The sequence below is a fragment of the Malaya genurostris genome, chromosome 2 (assembly GCF_030247185.1).
Source record: "Malaya genurostris strain Urasoe2022 chromosome 2, Malgen_1.1, whole genome shotgun sequence".
NCBI classification, from domain to species: domain Eukaryota; kingdom Metazoa; phylum Arthropoda; class Insecta; order Diptera; family Culicidae; genus Malaya; species Malaya genurostris.
The window spans coordinates 352,700,972-352,722,286 of NC_080571.1; the positions used below are offsets into that span (position 1 = coordinate 352,700,972).

General features: G+C 35.4%; 1 protein-coding gene across 4 annotated transcripts; it reads left to right on the forward strand.

Annotated features, from left to right (window-relative positions):
- Positions 1-1,295: 1,295 nt before the first annotated feature.
- Positions 1,296-19,859, forward strand: LOC131432184 (disks large homolog 5). 4 transcript variants are annotated; one of them, XM_058598307.1, is made up of 9 exons: positions 1,296-1,433; positions 1,855-1,891; positions 1,949-2,051; positions 11,821-15,689; positions 15,748-15,967; positions 17,080-17,315; positions 17,376-17,596; positions 18,442-18,661; positions 18,714-19,859. In XM_058598307.1, exons 2-9 carry the CDS (start codon positions 1,861-1,863, stop codon positions 18,818-18,820), a joined length of 5,007 nt encoding a protein of 1,668 aa, XP_058454290.1. In that variant the 5' UTR covers positions 1,296-1,433; positions 1,855-1,860; the 3' UTR covers positions 18,821-19,859. The 4 variants fall into 4 exon arrangements, with proteins under 4 accessions (XP_058454290.1, XP_058454288.1, XP_058454287.1 ...); XM_058598305.1 differs by having other exon boundaries at positions 1,297-1,433; positions 1,855-1,894; XM_058598304.1 differs by having other exon boundaries at positions 1,302-1,451; positions 1,855-1,894.
- The last annotated feature ends 1,456 nt before the right edge of the window (positions 19,860-21,315 follow it).

Below are 21,315 nucleotides of genomic sequence, written 5' to 3' on the forward strand. Positions count from 1 at the left end.
GTATTACTTGATTTGTTACCTTAGAACGTAATTTATCATATGTCGTGGAGCTATATAGTGCATTGGTGTTCGAAAAGAAAAATGTCGTCTGATGTTGAGATTCATACTCAATTGGCTATCGTTTGACTATGATTTTTTGCCTAAATAGAAGTTGATGGATAGAATATATAAGCCATTATTCCGCAAAGCATGAGATTTCGTGGCAATGTGCAAAATTATTATTAGTGTCATTTTTTAGCATTGTTAGTTTCACAAATTAACTTGGCATCCCTGTAACCAACTGTCATGTTGTATTATACACGCAGAGAAATTGAGCATGTTTAAAATAACAAAACAGTTAGTAGTTTTTCAAATTTGATATACATTCATTTCAAGCTAGAATATGATTGTTACAAACCAATTTCTCCCTTCAACAAAAACAATAATCTTTGTTTGATTTGAATCAAAATTTTGGTTCAACCAAACGAAAAATATATTTGTTCAGGCTTAGTTTATTGTTGAAATAAACTAACTATTTTTGCATGTCAACCAAAATTGAGTTAATGTTATCGGTGATGTTTTCTTTTGTCACTATTTTAACAAAAAAAATAGTTGCGTGAAACCCAAATTCGGTTATATTTACAATTTTTTTCTCTGCGTGTACAAATGCAATTAAAACTACGAGAGATGCCAGGTTCACAGATTAGTCTAAGTTTCACAGAAATTTAATATTAGATTTTCAGAATGGCACAGATTTTCGAAAGCGATCACAGACTGACAGTAATCTTCTAAAAGTATTTATATAATCAGGGAAAACACAGCGAAAATGTATTTCGGATAGTTGCGCTTGTAAGTGTCGGGACCTTGTTTTTGCACACGAAAATGATCCCGCACTCAAGCAAATTGAGTAGTGAAAATCATAAGGCAAATCTTATGATGCATCAAAAATCATCAAAATCATAATTTCATAAGATTAATATGAAAAATATACCTCTTCAATATACATCTCATCTATCACTATTATAGTTTTCATACGAACAACTTATGAACTTCACAATTAATGAGAGAAGTTATGTTTGTCATATAAATTTCGCACAATGTTCCTAAAAATTTCGTTTGAATTTCATAAGGCGTTTTATTGGAATTCCTATTTTCGGGATTTCATAAGGCGGTCTTATGATTCGCTTACGATATTCTTGTGGCTAAAAATCATACGAAATCATTATGAAATTCCATATATTTTTTGCCTGAGTGCGATATGAGAAGTGGACACAGATTTTGCACAGACTGATTATTAATCCAACATAGATTTTTAGATAAGTGATCTGGCATCCTTGGAAAAAACTTCATGAACGAAAAATCAAAGATCTCGGTGAACATTAGCTATTAATGGAATCGTTTATTTAACAAATTGTAATATTTTATTGAATATCTAGAAGTATCCAGAGGTCGAGGTAACTTTAGAAAATAAGGTTGGTGTGATTGTGAAATAATTGTTGCATTTGAAATGTTCCAAATTTACCTCTGCTCTCCTGTGAAATCACCACTATTTCATTGTTTACATTTAAAGCTAATTGTTTTCTAAAGGCCAAGTAAGAATATTACACACATTTAATTCTAGTGTACAGTCCATCAGAAAATGAATGTTTATAATACAACATGAGTCCGTTACGACTGTAATTCAATGCATATAAAGACTTTCAACTATGCTTATCGAGTTCAAACTGGTGTGCATGAGAATTAAATATGTCATTTGTTGCTTTCTAAAATTTTATTTCCCGTGAACAATCTAAAAACTAAAACCGGGTTCTAATTTTTGTATGTATTAATACCTAATCATATTCAAATAATTTAGGATGTAATTAAAATTTACAGGTTACGATGGCCTCTAGTGACAACAACAGTGACGATGGTGGTATTGACATACATTATAATTTGATTCATTGATCATTAAATTTGGATCTTACAGATATCGCACATGATTACGACCACATGATTCAAATCGAATATCTGAAAGAAAAATACAGAGATGTTTTGTCTCAACTTAAAACGGTATCCAACGAAAAACAAAGGTATGTAGTTTGTGCGATGACATGATATATTATTTAACAATAAACCTTATTTGGGCTAGAAGGGTTACATTCAGACACATGTGAAAAAAATACTAATTCCGTTGAAGTATTGGAGTGGATCCAAAATTCGTATGTTCCAGCGCTCCTGGTACATTGAAGTCTAAATGTTGGCTTATAATCCTCTTGATTCTACGATTACATGTATGTTTAATATCCGCACTTTGTTCATCGAATGTTATCCTATTTGAAAAGTTATATTTATTACTTGCTGAACTAACCGCCGTTGCTCGGAAAAATTGTGTGACGGTAAAACTAAGAAGTCCTGTGAATTGAAATACTCTGAACGTGGGCAAACACAATTTATCCCCATTGATTTCGTATGCATTTAGACTGGGCACGACCAGTATGTCGTCTTAGATCTCATAATAATAACACTTTTCACGATATACAGTCAGTTTTATCTTTAATTCTTGTTGTTTATTTGTTTTTCTAGTAATTTCTGAGATACAAGAAGTATCTGTGCTCTTAAAGAATTAACGTTTCTCATCACATCCGATCAAAAATTCTTCAGATTCGTGGTTATAAACACTTGTTTTTCCTTCATCGCTATAAATATACCTATGATCGCATTATTTCTACGTAATTGCTCAAGATTTTCAATAAGATAATGTTGACATGATAGCTAAAGGCTGTTTATCATCATAACTACATTTGTACTATTGAATAACTATTTAGTTAATACAAATATAGTAGCATATTTATTTTCATCATATTCGATCAACAGTCATCTTGGTTCGGCTGCTTGGTCACCCATGGAAGTTGGCCACCAATGTCAACTTCCCTTTCTGAGCAGCCTTGATAGCTCTGTAATGTCGGTAGCGGTTCCCAACTGACTAAGAATAACGCTACGGTTCATCTGTCCCGGTGGTATAAGTCCACCAAACAGGTAAGCCGTGTGGAATTTCCAACTAAGAATTGATCCACTGGTTTCCACAGGTCGTAAAAGGCCACAATAATAGGAGCTCCAAAGTCAAGGTGGCACAGTGAACGATTTCATTCTTCGCAACTCGTGCGATTTAAACAACTAAAAAACTCCATGGTTCGCTATAGGCGATTATAAGCCAATATATAATATATTCCATTTTTGCCTTTCTCATATAGAAAGGTTATGCAATCGCTGTGAAAACCAACTTTGCAACGGAGGCCGGGAGGCCGAGTGTCATATACCATTCGACTCAGTTCGTTGAGATCACAAAATGTATGTGTGTGTATTTATGTATGTGACAAATACTGTCACTCAATTTTCTCAGAGATGGCTGAACCGATATTCACAAACTTAGATTCAAATGAAAGATCTTACGGTCCCATAGACTGCTGTTAAATTTTATACCGATTCGACTATACCATTCGACACAGCTTATCGAGCTGAGCAATGTCTGTGTGTTAGTATGTGTCAAATAATGTCACTCATAGACTACAAAAACAAAAAAGTCTAAAACGAGACTCACTTAATTTTCTCAGATATGATTTTATCGGTTTCCACAAACTTAGGCTCAAATAAAAGTTCCTATAGTCTCATAGGTTGCTGTTTAAGTTCATCCGAGTCCGACTTCCGGTTCCAGAACTATTTCAAATTCCCGTTTCAAAGTTCATACCCGATATTTTATTCACGATTGATATTTTTGGAAATATAATTAATACGAGAAAGGTGGATAAAAAGTTTTTTTTGTATTCAACTCGTTGTTATCAATTTCAACACAAAATACAATGCATAAATTCGTGTCATTTTTATATATAATTTTTGCTCACGATAAAACAACACCGAACTCACTGCGCATTTCTCACACCACCACCGCGCAAGCAAATGAAGAAAAGTTGATGAAATTTATTTTGGTTAAGGTTTTATAATTTAAATTGGCTGTTCAGATTATCTGTGAAATTTGCTTGAAAAACTATTCTACAGTTTTAAAATCATCCCCGTGAAACGAAAGAGTAATCGTTTAATATTTCAAAAAATAATTTCGAGTCGACAAAGCAAAATTTGAAATTAAAAAAAAATACTGTGTTGAAGTAAATTTAATTGTTTTAGGTTTTTCGAAATTCTGTCAAGTTTTTGAATAATTGATCAAAAACGCCACACGCGCACCATGCTATATTTAATTTTATGGACAAATTAATAATTCTTAAAGGTATTGCGAACATCATCAGATAGATTTATTATCGTTACAATCTAATATAAATATGTGCTATAACTTTTAGTTTAATTATTGAGTTTATCGAATGAGATATGAAACAACTTGGATATGATGTTGATTGCAATACGCTCCAATATCCGGGGATGGAGAGGCCAGTAGGGCTTAACTGAGCTCTTTTTCAAGTGTAATTTTCATACTACCGGCCCTTATTACCAGTATGAAGTGAAAATTAAATTAAATGAACGTACCCAAGTCAGGTTTCACACGATAACGGAACAGTTGAACGTTGAATTAGGTTCATCTTTGACGTTTGTTTGTTTGTGCGTACCATGGAATACTGTGGAACAGAATGAAATAATATATACTGAACATGTAAGCAGACCACTGATAGCTGTCAAACGATGTTCATCCAGTTTATAGCGTCATGATGTGGCGTTTGGGACCTGATGGGTGAGATGATGTGTGAGTAAAATGTAAGAGTAAGTGCATGCAAGAACGGTAATAAAGGCCACCGTTTCGGCTCAGGACTAACGATCGACCAATAGAAGAGATAGAAATTGGGTAACGGTACCCCCATTCATCGCAAATCTATTAGTCATTTCGTATCTCGGTCGATTTTTCATTAGGGCCTATAAGCAAGTGAAAGTTTCTCTTTAATCACTCTCGCTTTCGATTATTTTAATGTGATTAAAAAGATTTTCTTTCATATCACTATTCTGTTTGAAAGTCGAAAGTTTCGGGTATCATTTCATGCAAAGAGTTGAGTGATAAACGTGGAAACCGCTTGGTAATTAATAGAAGAGAAAGTAAACAGAGAGAAACGTATTTGCTTATACGCCCTTTCGAAACATTAACCGAAATATACGAAAACCATTAGTTAAAGTGAGATCTGTTATTTCTGTTTGATAGATTAACTTCAAGAATAAATTGAACTTTGCGGGGCATTTTGCGTCGCTATAACAGTAGTATTGAACAATTTCCGAACTACATTTTATGCGCTATTTATTGAAAGTCGAGTAATCGGTAAAATAAAATGGTGACTCTACTAATTAGATGACTATTGGCACACTAATTTTAGTTAGAAACTATTAGAATAAAAATAGTAATGATGCTTATGATGTTATGATACTTGTTTGTAGAGTACATGTAGGCATGTATGTATGTGTGAATGTGTGTACCTGTGTGTATGTATGTATGTGTTGTTATGTGTACGCACAATATACATTATACCGTGTCCTTGTACACCAGATTTTGAAAAGTGCCTGAGCGAATGATAACATTGTCAAGGATCAACCGAAGATAACGAAATGTGAACATGCAAAAAAAAAGTCAAAGTCTTGGGCATTACATTCCTTTTGTGGAATTTGACCTTTCTGTTTCAACAGACTTCGCAGCCGATTCTTAGAGTAACAGAATCATTGCATGGCTAGTACTATGGATCCTACTGACACTAAGAATCCTTCCAGGTCGGGGCTCGAACATACGACAACTGGCTTGTAAGACCAGCGTCCTATGCATTGAACCGCCAACCCGGGACAATGTGAACATGCTGTAGTAATATTAATAATTTATTACATATATAGAAATACAAACATCAGGGTAAAAAATATTGAAAATTGTAGAGTTGTAATATCATTTAAATAGGAACGCATGTCCTCAGTTCTCATCTGTCAAACCATGATGAGCGGCCTTACAAAAATGTCATTAAATAAACCATTAATCCTGTTTTGTCTCCTTTTTTTAATGGATGACTGAGCTCACAAAACATGATGAACAAACAATATACAAAAATATTACGAACAACGAGAAATAAGAATTACAATACTAACAAAACAATACGAAAAAATGATGTAATTTAATTATAAAATTAAACCGAAACACAATCTAAGACACGAAATGGAATATTGGTAAGAACAAAACCACCACTGCATACAACTAACTTTTACATTTAAGGAAATAAAATAACATGTCATCAATAGTACGGAGTGGAAATAAAGTAGAATGACAACAAAAGACACTTACTAAACACAGTTGAATAGAACCATTGGAATTAAGGTAAAACAAGATATAAACTATGACCAAAGGTATGAAAATAAACATAAACAAATAATGAATATTGTTGGGTAAAAATATTATTTTCTCATATTGAAAGAGGCGCATTTATATGGCGCGCATGCGTTAATTCGGCCTGAAACAAACTAACTGGGAGAGAATACATTTTGGACAGGGCTGTAGAGCTGACTGACCCTTTCCTCATTAAAATGTAATATAATGAAACTATTAGCAAGAAAAAATTACTAATTCAGAAACAAATTTTCAGTCCAAGTTTGCTTTATGTAGTATTAATTCGGTTAAGTTGTTGTTCCACCAGGAAGAAAACGCTTCAAAGGATTCCGAATAATTTTATGACCATGATTTTGAAGCGTCCTTTTTGATTTAGTACAATTGAAACACACAGACTCACAAATATAGAACCATTAGACACTTAAAACTAAATTTTAATCAGGACGAAAAAGATACCGAAAAAAACGGCGAAGCGATAATTTACTGGAATTTCGGCTAAGATAACAGTTCGGCTGAAAAGTTCGTATCGTTTAATAGAAACACACATTTTTTTTGCCAAAATTCGTTTTTATTATTCAACATAATTGCCATCAGAGGCGATACAGCGATTATAGCGATCTTCCAACTTTTCGATACCATTTTTGTAGTACGATCTGTCCTTTGCCTCAAAATAGGCCTCAGTTTCAGCGATTACCTCTCATTGCTTCTAAATTTTTTACCAGCGAGCATTCTCTTGAGGTCTGAGAACAGGAAAAAGTCACTGGGGGCCAAATCTGGAGAATACGGTGGATGAGGGAGCAATTCGAAGCCCAATTCGTTCAATTTCAGCATGGTTTTCATCGACTTGTGACACGGTGCATTGTCTTGATGAAACAAAACTTTTTTCTTCTTCAAATGAGGCCGTTTTTTTGAAATTTCGTCCTTCAAACGCTCTAATAACGCTATATAATAGTCACTGTTGATGGTTCTTCCCTTTTCAAGGTAGTCGATGAAAATTATACCATGCGAATCCCAAAATACAGACGCCATAACCTTACCGGCCGATTGTTGAGTCTTTCCACGCTTTGGGCTCGGTTCATCGCGTGCAGTCCACTCAGCTGACTGTCGATTGGACTCCGGAGTGAAGTGATGGAGCCATGTTTCGTCCATTGTTATGTTATATTGTTATAACGACGAAAAAATCGGTTTTATTTCGATATAACAGCTCCAAACACTGCTCAGAATCATCAATTCGTTGTTGTTTTTGATCGATTGTGAGCTCACGCGGCACCCATTTTGCACAAAGCTTTCTCATATACAAATATTCGTGAATAATATGTCCAACACGTTCCTTTAATATCTTTAGGGTGTCAGCTATCTCGATCAACTTCACTTTACGGTCATTGAAAATCATTTTGTGGATTTTTTTCACGTTTTCATCGGTAACAGCCTCTTTTGGACGTCCACTGCGTTCATCGTCTTCGGTGCTCATATGACCAGTACGAAATTTTGCAAACCACTTGCGAATTGTTGCTTCGCCCGGTGCAGAGTCTGGATAACACTCATTAAGCCAGTTTTTGGTATCGGCGGCACTTTTTTTCATCAAAAAGTAGTGTTTCATCAACACACGAAATTCTTTTTTTTCCATTTTTTTCACAATGACAAAAGTAGCCTCACTCAAAATGCAATATCTCACAAACTAATAATCAGACAGCTGTCAAATTTCTACACGTATCTTTTGAAGGTTGGTACTAACTGAAAATGGTATGGATTTAATTCTAGTGGCGTCCTCTCATAGAAACGATACGAACTTTTCAGCCGATCAATTAACTTTTTTCAAACTACTCGGTTTGTTATTCCCGATTTCTCGGCAATTACATTCAAATACTGATATTCGGTTATGTCAACTACCGTGTTTACCAACAATTGATGGTTTTACCGAAATCAGCAAATTAATGATATCTACTTACCGGAATCTCATGGGGTTTTTCATAACCGAGCATAAATGACAATGAAACACCGTCCGAATATTGCACTTCTGCTCGAAAGTGCAAAATCAGAGCAATCCACGCCACCAGTGTTTTTCAATGAAAAACGGCATCAGTAAACAGCTTTTAGACAACCGAAATTCGGTGATTCATCAAAGTAGCCATTTTTCCTCACTGAAAAACTAAGCGATGTAAATAAGTGCATGTGCTCACATGTGGAAACAGTTGCAACTAAAAATTGAATCCGAGTAAAGCGATATGTTTACGCCTACGGGATAAAGATCCTTGCAACGATAATCTATTGCATGAAATTGATTGTCCGGTATGATATATTTTCTTACATATTCAATGTTTTATTGAGTCATTACTTTCGTTGTAGCCATCTTATATTCGTCTGCGGAAAATCAAATTGTGTTCCCTACTGGAAATGACAGTAGGAGGAGTGCATCCATTCTACTGTGTATATGTTTTACAGTATTTTCGTCATCTGATATATTGTTTTGTGACCTGTTATTCTTTGGTCACAATATACTTCCTTTGGTCACTAAGTCCAACTTTTATATATTCTTCGAATATTGTATATTTTTGTTTATTTTCATTGTCAGTAAATGTCTGAGTAGAAATTAAACGTCAATCGCGTTCCTACTCCGTGTTTACATGTTTGAGTTACGTTCAAGTTCTGCTCAACTGCCTAGGTTGGTGTCGAGAGTAGGGTTTTGTTTAATTATTTATTCCATTTATTTATTTATTTATCAATTTATATATTTATTTATTTATTTACATTTATTTACTGCATATTCATTATTAAATTATATATTGTATTCAAAAGTATTTATTTATATCTATCAATTTATATATATCTTTGTTATTGTTCAATACAATTCATATATCAAATCATATTACATATTAATACAATAAAAGAAAATAAGTGTAGTAGGTACTAATATAATCCAAGACACCAACCTGAAACACAAACGATAAATCGACCGTTCCACGACAAAAGGGCCTAACTGCAAATGACAGTTTCTCTTTGTTTACTTTTTCTTTTATGATTTACCGAACAGATTTTATATTTGACGCTTTACTCTTTGCAAAACTTTCAAGGTAAAACTACAAGCTTTCGATTTATATTGAAAACTTTAGAGAATTTGCAATAATGGCTTCGTAATAATCAATAGAGAAAGTAAACAAAGAGAGGCTCTCATTTGCAGTTAGGCCCTTTTGTCGTGGGACTATCGAAATCATTGTAACCGTCATCTGTCCACACACTGTCATCGTCGTCATCATCGTCATCATCGCAGCATAAAATGCGGGGTGGCCTGCTTTGAAGGTGGCGGTGGGATTGGGATGGAAAACGGACAGCAAGCCGATAAAACCGCGGGAAAACCCTTGAGCGGGAGCTAGTATTTTGTTGACCCGGTAGAGTGAAGGTTGCAGCAGCGTGTCACCCACCAAAAGTGACAATTCGTTTCCGTTATTTGAATTCTGGTCTAAGTGGATCCAAAGGGATCAGTATTTAGTACCGAGGTCACGAACGTTTGTTTCGGGACAAGTGCAATAGACCGGTTAAGTTTGCCGGTTAAGTTCGTTTGCTGTTAGCCCGACGTGTGTGCCTTTGCGGTGAAACGAAGAAAATAGTACGCGCAGTACCACTCTCCGGGTGTTATCATCGGAACGAAGGCCTCCGCTACAGACAGGCCGAGTTGCTGAACTCAAAATAATAATCATGTTATAGTTACGTGAAAAGTCATGTGAATATTTTCCACCCTACTTTTCACGTAGGTTTTAATGGACTCTCATTTAAAAACTGTTTAATGCATAATCCAGTAAAAGCTACGTGTTTCATAGGTAAAATATAATGTACTGCTCAAATCACATTTACCTATCAGTTCATTTAAAATTTAGATACCAGAGAATTACTATTATATACTGGTTGAAGTCAAAAGGGAGATTTCAGATTTTTATATAAATCTAGGAAACGGAAAATGGCTTGAAAAATCAAACATTTATTTCAGAAAATTAGCATAGAATTTTAACGGCTGAAAATAAAAAGCAACTAATAACGTCGTGGGATCTCGAATCGACAAGCCTCTAGAAATCATTTTGTTGTCACTGCCATCCAACCGAAGCTGAAGTCGAGATCCGAGAACTCCCACAACACTACCGATGCAGGTTGAGTTCGCATTACATGGGTCCAGTGTCTCTAGCTTCATACCGATTCTGAACTCGTTTTTCGGTGGACCAACGGCCTGTTTGAAGCATTCGGCAGGAGCGTGCACACTTCCGGACTCACGCAGGCACTCGGTCCAGTCGAACACATGGAAACTTTCATACTGGAATGAACCGATCGATGAAGTAAAAAAATTCCAATTAAATAACATTTCTCGCAAATATTTACACTACTCACACTTTGAGGGCCACTGTTCGCCATTTTTAAAATCATGAAAAACTGGAAATTCACGTAGATTGTTTGACGTTTGGTCAATTCACGTAAACCTTATGTGATGACTCTATTCATTTTAGAGGATGTTCGTGTAACATTCATTTTCGTCACGTAAAATATTCAATTTGACATTTGAAACCAGTTTACGTGATTTTTCAAGTGAATCGAACGTGAATTTTTATTTGAGTGTGCATCATCTGGAGACGAATTGCTGTCCCACCGCCCCGAAACCAGTGCCGTCCCGCCCATCGTCGCCCGCCGAGATCATGAAGTCGACCAACGATCATTACGGCCGCAACGGAGTGTCGAGGAGAAGTTACCAGACAATAAACTTGCGCAAGTAGTAAAAAGTTAAATATTCTATTGTTTTTTTTTTTACAAAATATAGTGCCTAAGATTAAAATTGTGCGGTCTTTTTATATACAAACTGTGTCGTCCATTTTGTTTTTTTTTTGTGTAACTTGTTTCCGCCGCAAACGATTCGCTCAGTGACCACAGGTGGGAAGAAAAGTCCGCCCTAAAAATAGTGAAGTGAAGATTCTCTAGGAGACCAACAAGGTAAACGACGCTGAACTGGTGGTTCACGGTAAAAAGTTGCCACCAGAAGTGAACGTACAACACCAAACGTAACAGTTTCTGTTTATTCCATTTTCAAGCCTATTAGTTCTATCGTCAACATAATTTAGAAATCAATAAATTTTTGATTCGAGTTTTAACTAGAATGTTATTTTATATTTGATATCTCGGCAATAACTCGCATGCATGAACACCGATTACTTCGGTAATTTCTTTACAGAAGCGACGAAGATCTCCGTAATTTACAGTCTTCCCCAAACCGAAAATCTCGGTTAATGCAAATTATCTGTCAAATGGTTAGTTAGAGAATTTCAGTTGTTTTAATATTTGTTGAGATGATGGCCAGATTCGAAAAAAATTTAAGTGTGTAATCGATGCCATCTTTAATTGAACTGATTCGCTCTTTGTTTTAGTAAGAAAGTATAAATAAGCTTCTTTGCATCCACTACATATTACAATATTACAATATAATTTATAAAATAAGTCTCTAACTCAATTAGTATTGATAATTTTTTGTTTCACAGGTTAGAACGCGATTTCCAATTGCTCAAAAAGGAGCTTGAAAATGAGAAGGCTGAATTTTTCAACACGTATCATGAGTATAATTTACTGAAACAGAAATATGACAATCTTCGCCTGCGATACGACGAGTACACCAGTGATCCAACACATTGCTTGAAACTATGCGATGATCTTAAAAAGGAACGCAACAAATTTAAAGAATTGTTGAAGGCTGCTGAACTAGAGATCGAAACTGTTATGTCTGAGCGAGGCACTGTTCTTAAAGAAATTCAGAAACTTTATGATAAAAACGAAAGCTTGGAGCGTGATTTACAGTCAGCTTTACGTTGCCGGGATGATTCACTTAAAGAATGCGCTTCTTTACAAGAAAAATTTGACATACTTAAAGCTCATGGCGAGTTTTATCATGAGTCCAATTGGAATCGTGAACGAACAGAGAGCAAAGACAAGTTCGAGATGGTATCTGAAAATTTAGATTCAGCTAACAGAGAAATCGAGAGGCTGAAGAAAACCTTAGATAAGGCAAAAGCTGAAATAACAAAAGCAGTCCAAGAAACTGAAATTGCAAAAGGTCGTAGAGATTGGGCTATATCAGAGCGAGAGAAAATCGTGCAAGAACGCGATAGTGTCCGAAATCTATGTGACGAGATTCGCAAGGAGCGAGATACAGCCACTTCAAAATTACTAGCAGCGATCAGAGATAAAGATGAGGCATATAAAGAAATCGAACAACTAACGGAACGCTTGGAAGCGCAACATATAAAAGACAATTTAAATAACAATACTGCTCCTGGCGATCTTTCGAATCATTCTACCGAAAGCAGTTTCAGAAGTTCACATTATAGTACCTATAGCCTAGATTCCTCATATGATTTAGAAACTCTTCATCAATTTTATACCGAAGTCGTTGCAATCGATTCGTCACTGTTACAGAGTAACACTTCTGATTGGGGTTTGACGATTAACGAGAACACAAATGAGTTCATTGATAACAATACATCAGGTCGTATGGCAGGCCCACAAGTGGTTTCTATTGATCATAACTCTGCGTTCGCTGGATTACTCATGCCTAATGATATAATTTGTCAGATTAATAACATTGACTGTAGTACCTTTTCGCGAAGGAAAATTTTTAAAGCAATGAAAAGCAGTGTACCTACATGTATGATTACTGTAAAGCGACCAGAAAAACGGCTCCTTCCGATCCAAATAAGCTTTATAAATGGAAATAAGAATCACGGGCTTCATTTAGAAACAGGTGTATACATTTCAAAAATTGAAATCGATTCTTTAGCTTCTAAAGATAATAGATTATGTGTCGGGGACAGAATAATTTCCATCAATGGCAAACCTGCGGATCACTTTAAAAACGTTAATGAAATAAACACAATTATAAATGATATGAGGAATAGTAATCTCAGTCTAATTGTAGTTAAAGATTTGCCCAACTTTCCTCAAAGTAAAGGATCAACCTCTAATCATTTACCAAGTATGACTAGCTGTACACAAACTGATAGTATTGTATATAACAATCTGGAAAGCGCACAGAGAGACATGAACCGGTTAAGTTTAGAACTTGGCAGTAACAATCATTTTATACCTTCCGCAATGCCTTATAGCATGAATACTCCATCAAGTACACCAAACTCAGTAACGGCAAGTACACCTTCTTCATCCAAATCAACTTCTAAACTAACTGGAATGCTTCAAAAACTGAAGGATAAAATGAACATTAATAATCACAAGGAATGCCAGGAAAATGATGCTCTTGCTGTTCTTGATTCGGTTTTGGATAGTGACGATCCTGATGTTCCTCATGTTCCAATGTATACAAAGACTAAAGAAAAGAAAACAAAGAGGAAAGCTAGAGATTCTCAAGAAGTTCCTCGAGGAACTTGGCCTCGTGTAACTATGACAGTACATGCGACTGACAATCACGTAGGAACAATAGTCCATAGATTTACTAAAGAGCGACCCAAGTTAAGTATTCCAACAGATAAGGCAGATAATGCTTATTTCACTGCGTCGCCCTTGAGCGACTGCAATATGCTGAATCTTCCCAATTCATCTAACAGTCCAGGAATCAGCATGATGAATTATACAATCAACAATAAACGAAATTCAAATCCAGTGGTTCAAATTGACATCAACCGACTTCCTCAGTCATCAATCAAAAATAGTTACGACGCCAATTTACTCAAAACCAATGCCTCTGCAGGAAGCAGTAAGGTTTCATATACTAGAGCTTCTGCATACGACCCGACACGTAATAACAGCCTTAATTTAAATTTAAACCGTCACAGTCTGAATTTGTCATCATTGAATAGACAACAGCTGCAGTCACCGTTGCTGCAGCAAAAGAACGTCGACTTTACACCTATGAATAAAAATCCTTCAGCGGATTCTTCTGTATTGTCTTCTAAAAGTGCAAGTGGATATAATTTCATTACTAAGGCTCAATTCAAAGATCCTATGGATTGTTATGTACCGATTTCGAAGAACCTGTCTAAATATTCAAGTGATACTGAAAGTTTTGATGTTGATAGTACTACAACGACAAATAATATGAATACCTTTCCTCATGTACATACAAGAAAACCATCAATCGGGAATAACAGCAATTCTTCATCGAGCAGAGTCGCAACGACAAATTCGGTTAGTCAGAATATCCCTGCCGCATACAATCCTTCCCTGTACCCTGGAATTCTAAATATACCGTCTAGTAACAGTTCACAAGCTACTGGTGGCATACGACAATCGGAAAACGTGTTACCAACCGGAGAGTTGATGAGTCTACCTCAAACATCTTATCATTCACATGGATCATCTATCGATTATCCATACAATCGATACAGTCAGATACAATCTTCAAAAGAAGAAGTACCTGCAGATTTGATGGGCCAAAGTTATGAAACAGGAACGTTTCCCCGTAACAAAGTCAATCATGGATATCGCATTCCTTCCAATCAGAGTGTCACAAGTCGAGGAAGCGGTGTGAAAATAAGCAATGGGTCAATTGATTATTGCAGTTCCGAGAGAGCATCCCCAATTCCAACGTTCCAAGTGCAGGTATTGGAACCCGGTCGAATAACAGCAGCAAACAAACGCAACTCACTCCAGGACTATACCACTCGAACCAAACCCAACGTTGGTGAGCTTCGTTATGTGCACATTGATAAGAGTGAAATGTCTCTTGGGATTAAAATATTTTGTCAAGGGAATGGTGGTGGTGTATTTGTTTCCAATGTTGGCGAAAATAGCCTTGCTAGCAAAGTAGGACTTCACATTGGTGACCAACTATTGGAAGTTTGTGGAATAAACTTAAGGAAAGCTACGTACGAGCTGGCTGCGCATGTTCTTCGTCAATGTGGGAATTCAATTACGATGCTTGTATTATATAATCCGGAAGTGTATAACAACCTTACTAGCAACGAAAATAATATTTCTCACTCAAGTTCACCAACTCCACGAAATTCGCCGCGTCCAACGGGTCGGTCACATATTCCTGCCGTTAATACATCAACAGTCAATGCAATATCCACATTAACTTCTAAGAGTAATACTAGCCATCAACAGCAACTGACAGGCTCCATTCAAACTAGTCACTTCAAAGAACAACCACGACTAATATTCATAGAAACGAGAAAAAATTCCAATTTAGGAATAAGTCTCGTTGGGGGAAATGCAAATGGAATTTTCGTCCATGGAGTACAGAAGGATTCTATTGCCGATAACGCTGGTTTACGAATAGGCGATCAGATATTAGAATTCAACGGTGCTGATTTGAGAAGATCAACGGCGGAACATGCTGCACTTGAAATAGCGAAACCAGCAGATAATGTTCGTGTTCTGATTTTGTTCAATATTCAAAGTAAAAAACTTCATTACAAAAGTTTCTTGTTTATTTCTAAATACTTAAACATTTACAGAGTTTAATCAAATCAAGGACAAACCAGGAGACGCTTTATACATAAGAGTAGGATTTGATCGGAATTGCGATCTAGGAGACTCCGAACTATCTTTTAATAAAGATGAAGTATTATACGTCGACAATACGATGTTTGGCGGTATACCTGGACGATGGCGCGCTTGGAAACTGGATGAATACGGCCATAAACTCCAATGCGGAATTATTCCCAATAAGTTGAAGTAAGTTTTATCACAAATCAAGGTTTAAATGTTTTATATATTTTTTTCAATTGACTTGATACTATTGAGATCTATTCGATGTCGAATGGTATAATCTAACGTTTGCTTTAGCCATACACTACATCTAGATTCCCCAGTAAACCCCTCCTTCTAATCAAAATGCCAATTATCTTCAAATTATATAAATTTCGTCATTGACCCTCTCCCCTCATGTTAAGGACACTTGCTACACACTTTTCCCCTGAAAATGTTCTAATGATTATCTCTGAAGAGCAAGAAGTATCTGTGCCAAATTTGATAGCAATCCGTTCAGCAGTTCCGGAGTTGTGGCGTTACAAACATTACATCCCATTTTTAGAGGGACGTACTACATCCACCCGACACGAATACCCTTATAATTATATCTAAGTTGCGCAAAAAGTATCTATGGTCTTCAAAAAGTATCGATTCTCTTCAAATTAAATAAATATTTTCATGACCCCTGTTAAGGATACTTGCTATACGCTCCTTCCCCCATAAAACTATCCCTTATAACTATCTCTGAGGAGCAAAAAGCAGCTATGGAAAGTGTGATAGCAATCCGTTCAGTAGTTTCGGAGTTATGCCGTTACATCCTCCTATTTAAAGACACTTGCTACATCCACCCCCCGTATAGTCATATCTAAGGTATGCACAATGTTTCATGGTCTTTAAAACGTATCGATTCTTGTCAAGTTATATGAATTTTTCCATGACCCCCCTTTATTTATGATACTTGCTACGCTCCCTTCTCTATAAAAGTACTCCTTAAACCATCTCTGAAATGCAAGAAGTACCTGCGCCATGTTTGGTGGCAATTCAGTAGTTCCGAAGTTACAAACATACAAACTTACATCCATTTATATATATATATATATATATATATATATATATATATATATATATATATATATATATATATATATATATATATATATATATATATATATATATATATATATGTATATATATATATATATATATATATATATATATATATATATATATATATATATATATATATATATATATATATATATATATATATATATATATTTACTTGATTGACAATATTTGTTATATTACATTTGCAGAATCGAAGAAGAATTAAGATTAATTGGCGATTTACAAGATGTAGACACAACAGCAAGAAGAGGATCAACGTCGGCAAGACGATCTTTTTTCAAAAGAATCAAACCTCAACGAAGTTCATCGCGGGATTCAAAAGAGTTGGCAAGTTTCAGCAATACACATCTAAGTCTCTACATTGATTCGGGATCTATAAATGATGATGGTGTTACCAGCTATCAACGAGTCGAACGACTTGAATGTGCGTATCTGAATATCGTTAATTTGAATCTATAAAATTATCATGATATTTTCATTCTAGACAAATATCGGCCAGTATTGATTTTAGGGCCTCTGTCCGAATGTGTTATTGAAAAACTTTGCATTGATTTTCCTGAACATTTCTATCGATGTCAACAGAATCAAATACGTTGCACAAAAGAAGATATGGAAAATGGCATACAAAGTAATACAATCGCTGATTATCGGCGAAAGGGAAGTATATTTGAATACACAACAATACAAACAATTCTGGAGAACAAGGTATGCAATACAAGTAAACTAATATGTACAAGTAGATCGAATTTCATAACCGCGTACATTCGCTATTTTATTTTTCATTACCGCATCGTTTCTATTATGTCGGTCTTATTAATGAAATTATGTTGGTCTTTGTTTTTTATATAGGGTAGGGAAGCAAATAAAAATACGGAAAATAGAGCCGTACCGTAGTGGTCAAGTTTATGAACATCTACAATTCAACCAATTCTCGATGTCATAACACTTATTGCTTGGAAATAATAATTGGAATGCTTGGAAATAATAATACGCATAATTATTTATAATTTATGTGTAATTTTTCCTGTTTTCCAATTATCCTGGCTTCCCCTCTCAAAGGCAACAAATTTGTATATTCGTAAGGTCACGATTTCCATAAGAACCATGATTTTCATTTGTGCCCTTGCATAACACTCTCTCACAGAAAATAACGGTTGCACGGTTCGTTATTGCCGCAGAAAAGGTTGCTATGAACATCAGTAAATGGACCTTCTGCAAATTTGATTTATGCGCCGTTTGCCTCGCACGAGATACATTTTCTTTGAAATTGTGCTGTTTCCTCGAATTCGAGAAAAATGCAGGATGACCTCGATCATGGAGATGTAACAGTAACATTAATCACCGACACAAAAAATAACTTCTCGCTCTCTTACATATTGGTTAGAGTATGCAAAATTATAGCGAATTCGTAGAACTCTAAACAATACACAATTCAAGTCCAGAACATTATTGACTGTGATTGACAGTGATTTGTGATTATAGTATAACTATCAGAACGAAATAGTAAGCTCTCTTTCCTAATGACTTATAACGGCTTACATCTGTTTCAGCAACATCATTGCATTTTGGATATTTGCATATCAGCAGTTGAGCGGCTACAAAGAAATCAAATATATCCGATTGTTTTACTGCTACGATTTAAATCATCAAAACAAATTAAAGAAATTAAAGACTCGCGATTTTCCAGCGATAAAATTTCCGCGAAGGCAGCTAAGGAATTGTACGAACATGCATTGAAATTGGAATCGGACTATCGACAATACATATCAGGTAACCTACTGAAAACCTTTTTTAATCATTGCTAACATTGTATTTTTTGTAGTCGTGATTTCTGGTGTCAATATAGCTCACATGTGTACCCAAATAAAAGCAGCAGTTGATAGTGAACAAAAGAAAATACTTTGGGTTCCAGTTTCGACAAATGTTTAACACAAAAATGGGTATTAATACGTCCTATCAGTGCAGTAAAACTTCATTCAATTCAATTGAAACCGTGATTTCTGGTGTCAATATAGCTCACATGTGTACCCAAATAAAAGCAGCAGTTGATAGTGAACAAAAGAAAATACTTTGGGTTCCAGTTTCGACAAATGTTTAACACAAAAATGGGTATTAATACGTCCTATCAGTGCAGTAAAACTTCATTCAATTCAATTGAAACCGTGATTTCTGGTGTCAATATAGCTCACATGTGTACCCAAATAAAAGCAGCAGTTGATAGTGAACAAAAGAAAATACTTTGGGTTCCAGTTTCGACAAATGTTTAACACAAAAATGGGTATTAATACGTCCTATCAGTGCAGTAAAACTTCATTCAATTCAATTGAAACCGAATGTGAAACACACTGACGATCTCTCTACTGCAGTAAACTTCACACTCTGACACACACAACGTTCGCTGACGTACCGAACCGGCAGCATTCAGTTCTTCAATCGATTCTCTTCAAATCAAAGCTCAGTTTAACCACCGTCAGTTGATTTCTTGAAGTAACAAAATATCACTTTCAATAGTGTGAGAGCGGCCTTCACATGAGGTTTATGTAAACATTCGAATTGGTTCAAGATAATAGATGAAAGACAATTCAGTTTTCATTTTTTATACTTTGCTCCATTTATAATTCTATTCATTCGAACTTGCTCACTACCAAGAGCGAAGACAATGAAACAGCTAGACTACTTGGCACTTGAAACTGAGCAAGCAATACTTCAAATGACTAGGTACCCATAAATTTCATTTTCATCTGATATCATTCGATTGAAAATGAAAGTTTACCGCACTGCGTCTTATAATCAATTTTCATAGCATTTGATTATTGAAGATCAAGGGACAGTAAAGAACAAAAGCAAGTAGTAGCAGTTAATTGATTTATTGTTTATAGATATAAATTATAAAAAAAATAATAAATTGCTTATAAATGAGAATAGTTGTATCATTGTAATCATTTGAGAGATCACTAAATATACTAGAGCGTTTAATATATTAATTTTTTTCATCGTTTTACGCATCATGTTTACTACTGTATCAATATTTGAAGAAGCCCATGTTTAGTTTCGTATCAATAATATTATTTCTAAGGTCTGTTTGAATATCAACTGTAAAATCCTAAATTAAATTTAAGCCGAACGCATTATTCCATTATTCCTCATTTCCAACTTCCCGTTTTGCCTTTCTCATATAGAAAGGTTATGCAATCACTGTGAAAACCGTCGAGTTCGTCGAGTACGCAAAATGTGTGTGTGTGTGTTACGTTTTTTTGCATTAACTTTACTCGGAGATGGCTGAACCGATTTTCAGATTTAAATAAAAGGTCTTGTGGTTCCATATAAAATTCCTGAATATTATTTGGATCCGACTTCCGGTTCCGGAGTTATGGGGTAAAATGTGCAAAAAAAAAAAATTAAAATATGTGTTTTAACTTTTCTCATAGATGGCGCGACCGATTTTCACAAACTCTGGTTCAAATGAAAGGTCCTGTGGTCCCATATATAATTCCTGAATTTCATCCAGATCCGACTTTCGGATCCGGAAATATAGGGTAACGTGTGTTTAAAATTTTATACCATCGCTGGAAAGGTTGAAAAACCGTAAGAACTTTTCTAAATCGACCTCAAATCTTCTCCAATTGATAGTTTTTATCAGTAGACGGTCAAACAAACCGATTTCGGTTATTTTTTAAGAATCGAAGAAAATTATTTTGAAGAATACCACAGTATTATATATGATAGTATTATTGATATGAGAAAGGCAGCGAAGCGACGATTTCGGGCGACGACAGTTGAACTGTATTATTGACTGTATTATTTTCTCTTTATCAGCTGATATCCATGCTACATCATGACACATGGCCTGAAAAGTCTCAAAGTTAACTTTCATGAACGTAATCTCTATCAAGAGCAACGCAATCATTCCAGCGCCGCTCTAACATTTCAATACCAGTTTTGTAGAACGATGCTTCTTTTGCCTTAAAATATGCCTCAGTGACAGCGATAACCTCATTACTCGTGCGAAATTTCTTACTGGGGAGCATTTTTTCAGGTCGATGAAGAGCCAGCAGTTGTTGGGAGCCAAATCTGGCGAATACGGTGAAAGTGGCAGAAATTCGAAGTTCAAGTCATGTAGTTCTGCCATTGTTTTGATTGACTAGTGACACGGTGCGTTGTTTTGATGAAACAAAACTTTTTTTCTTTATCATGCTCCAATAACGCTATATAATATTCACTGTTAATGGTATTTCCTTTCTCAAGAAAGTCGATTTGATTCCGGAGTGAAGTGATGAATCGATGTTTCTTCCATTGTCACATATCGACGCAAACATTTCGCTTTGTTACGTTTAAACATGGCTGAGAATCATCAACACGATGTCGTTTTTAGTCATGTCAACTAACTTCTTCACGATGTCAACTAACTTCTTTACGATGTCAAC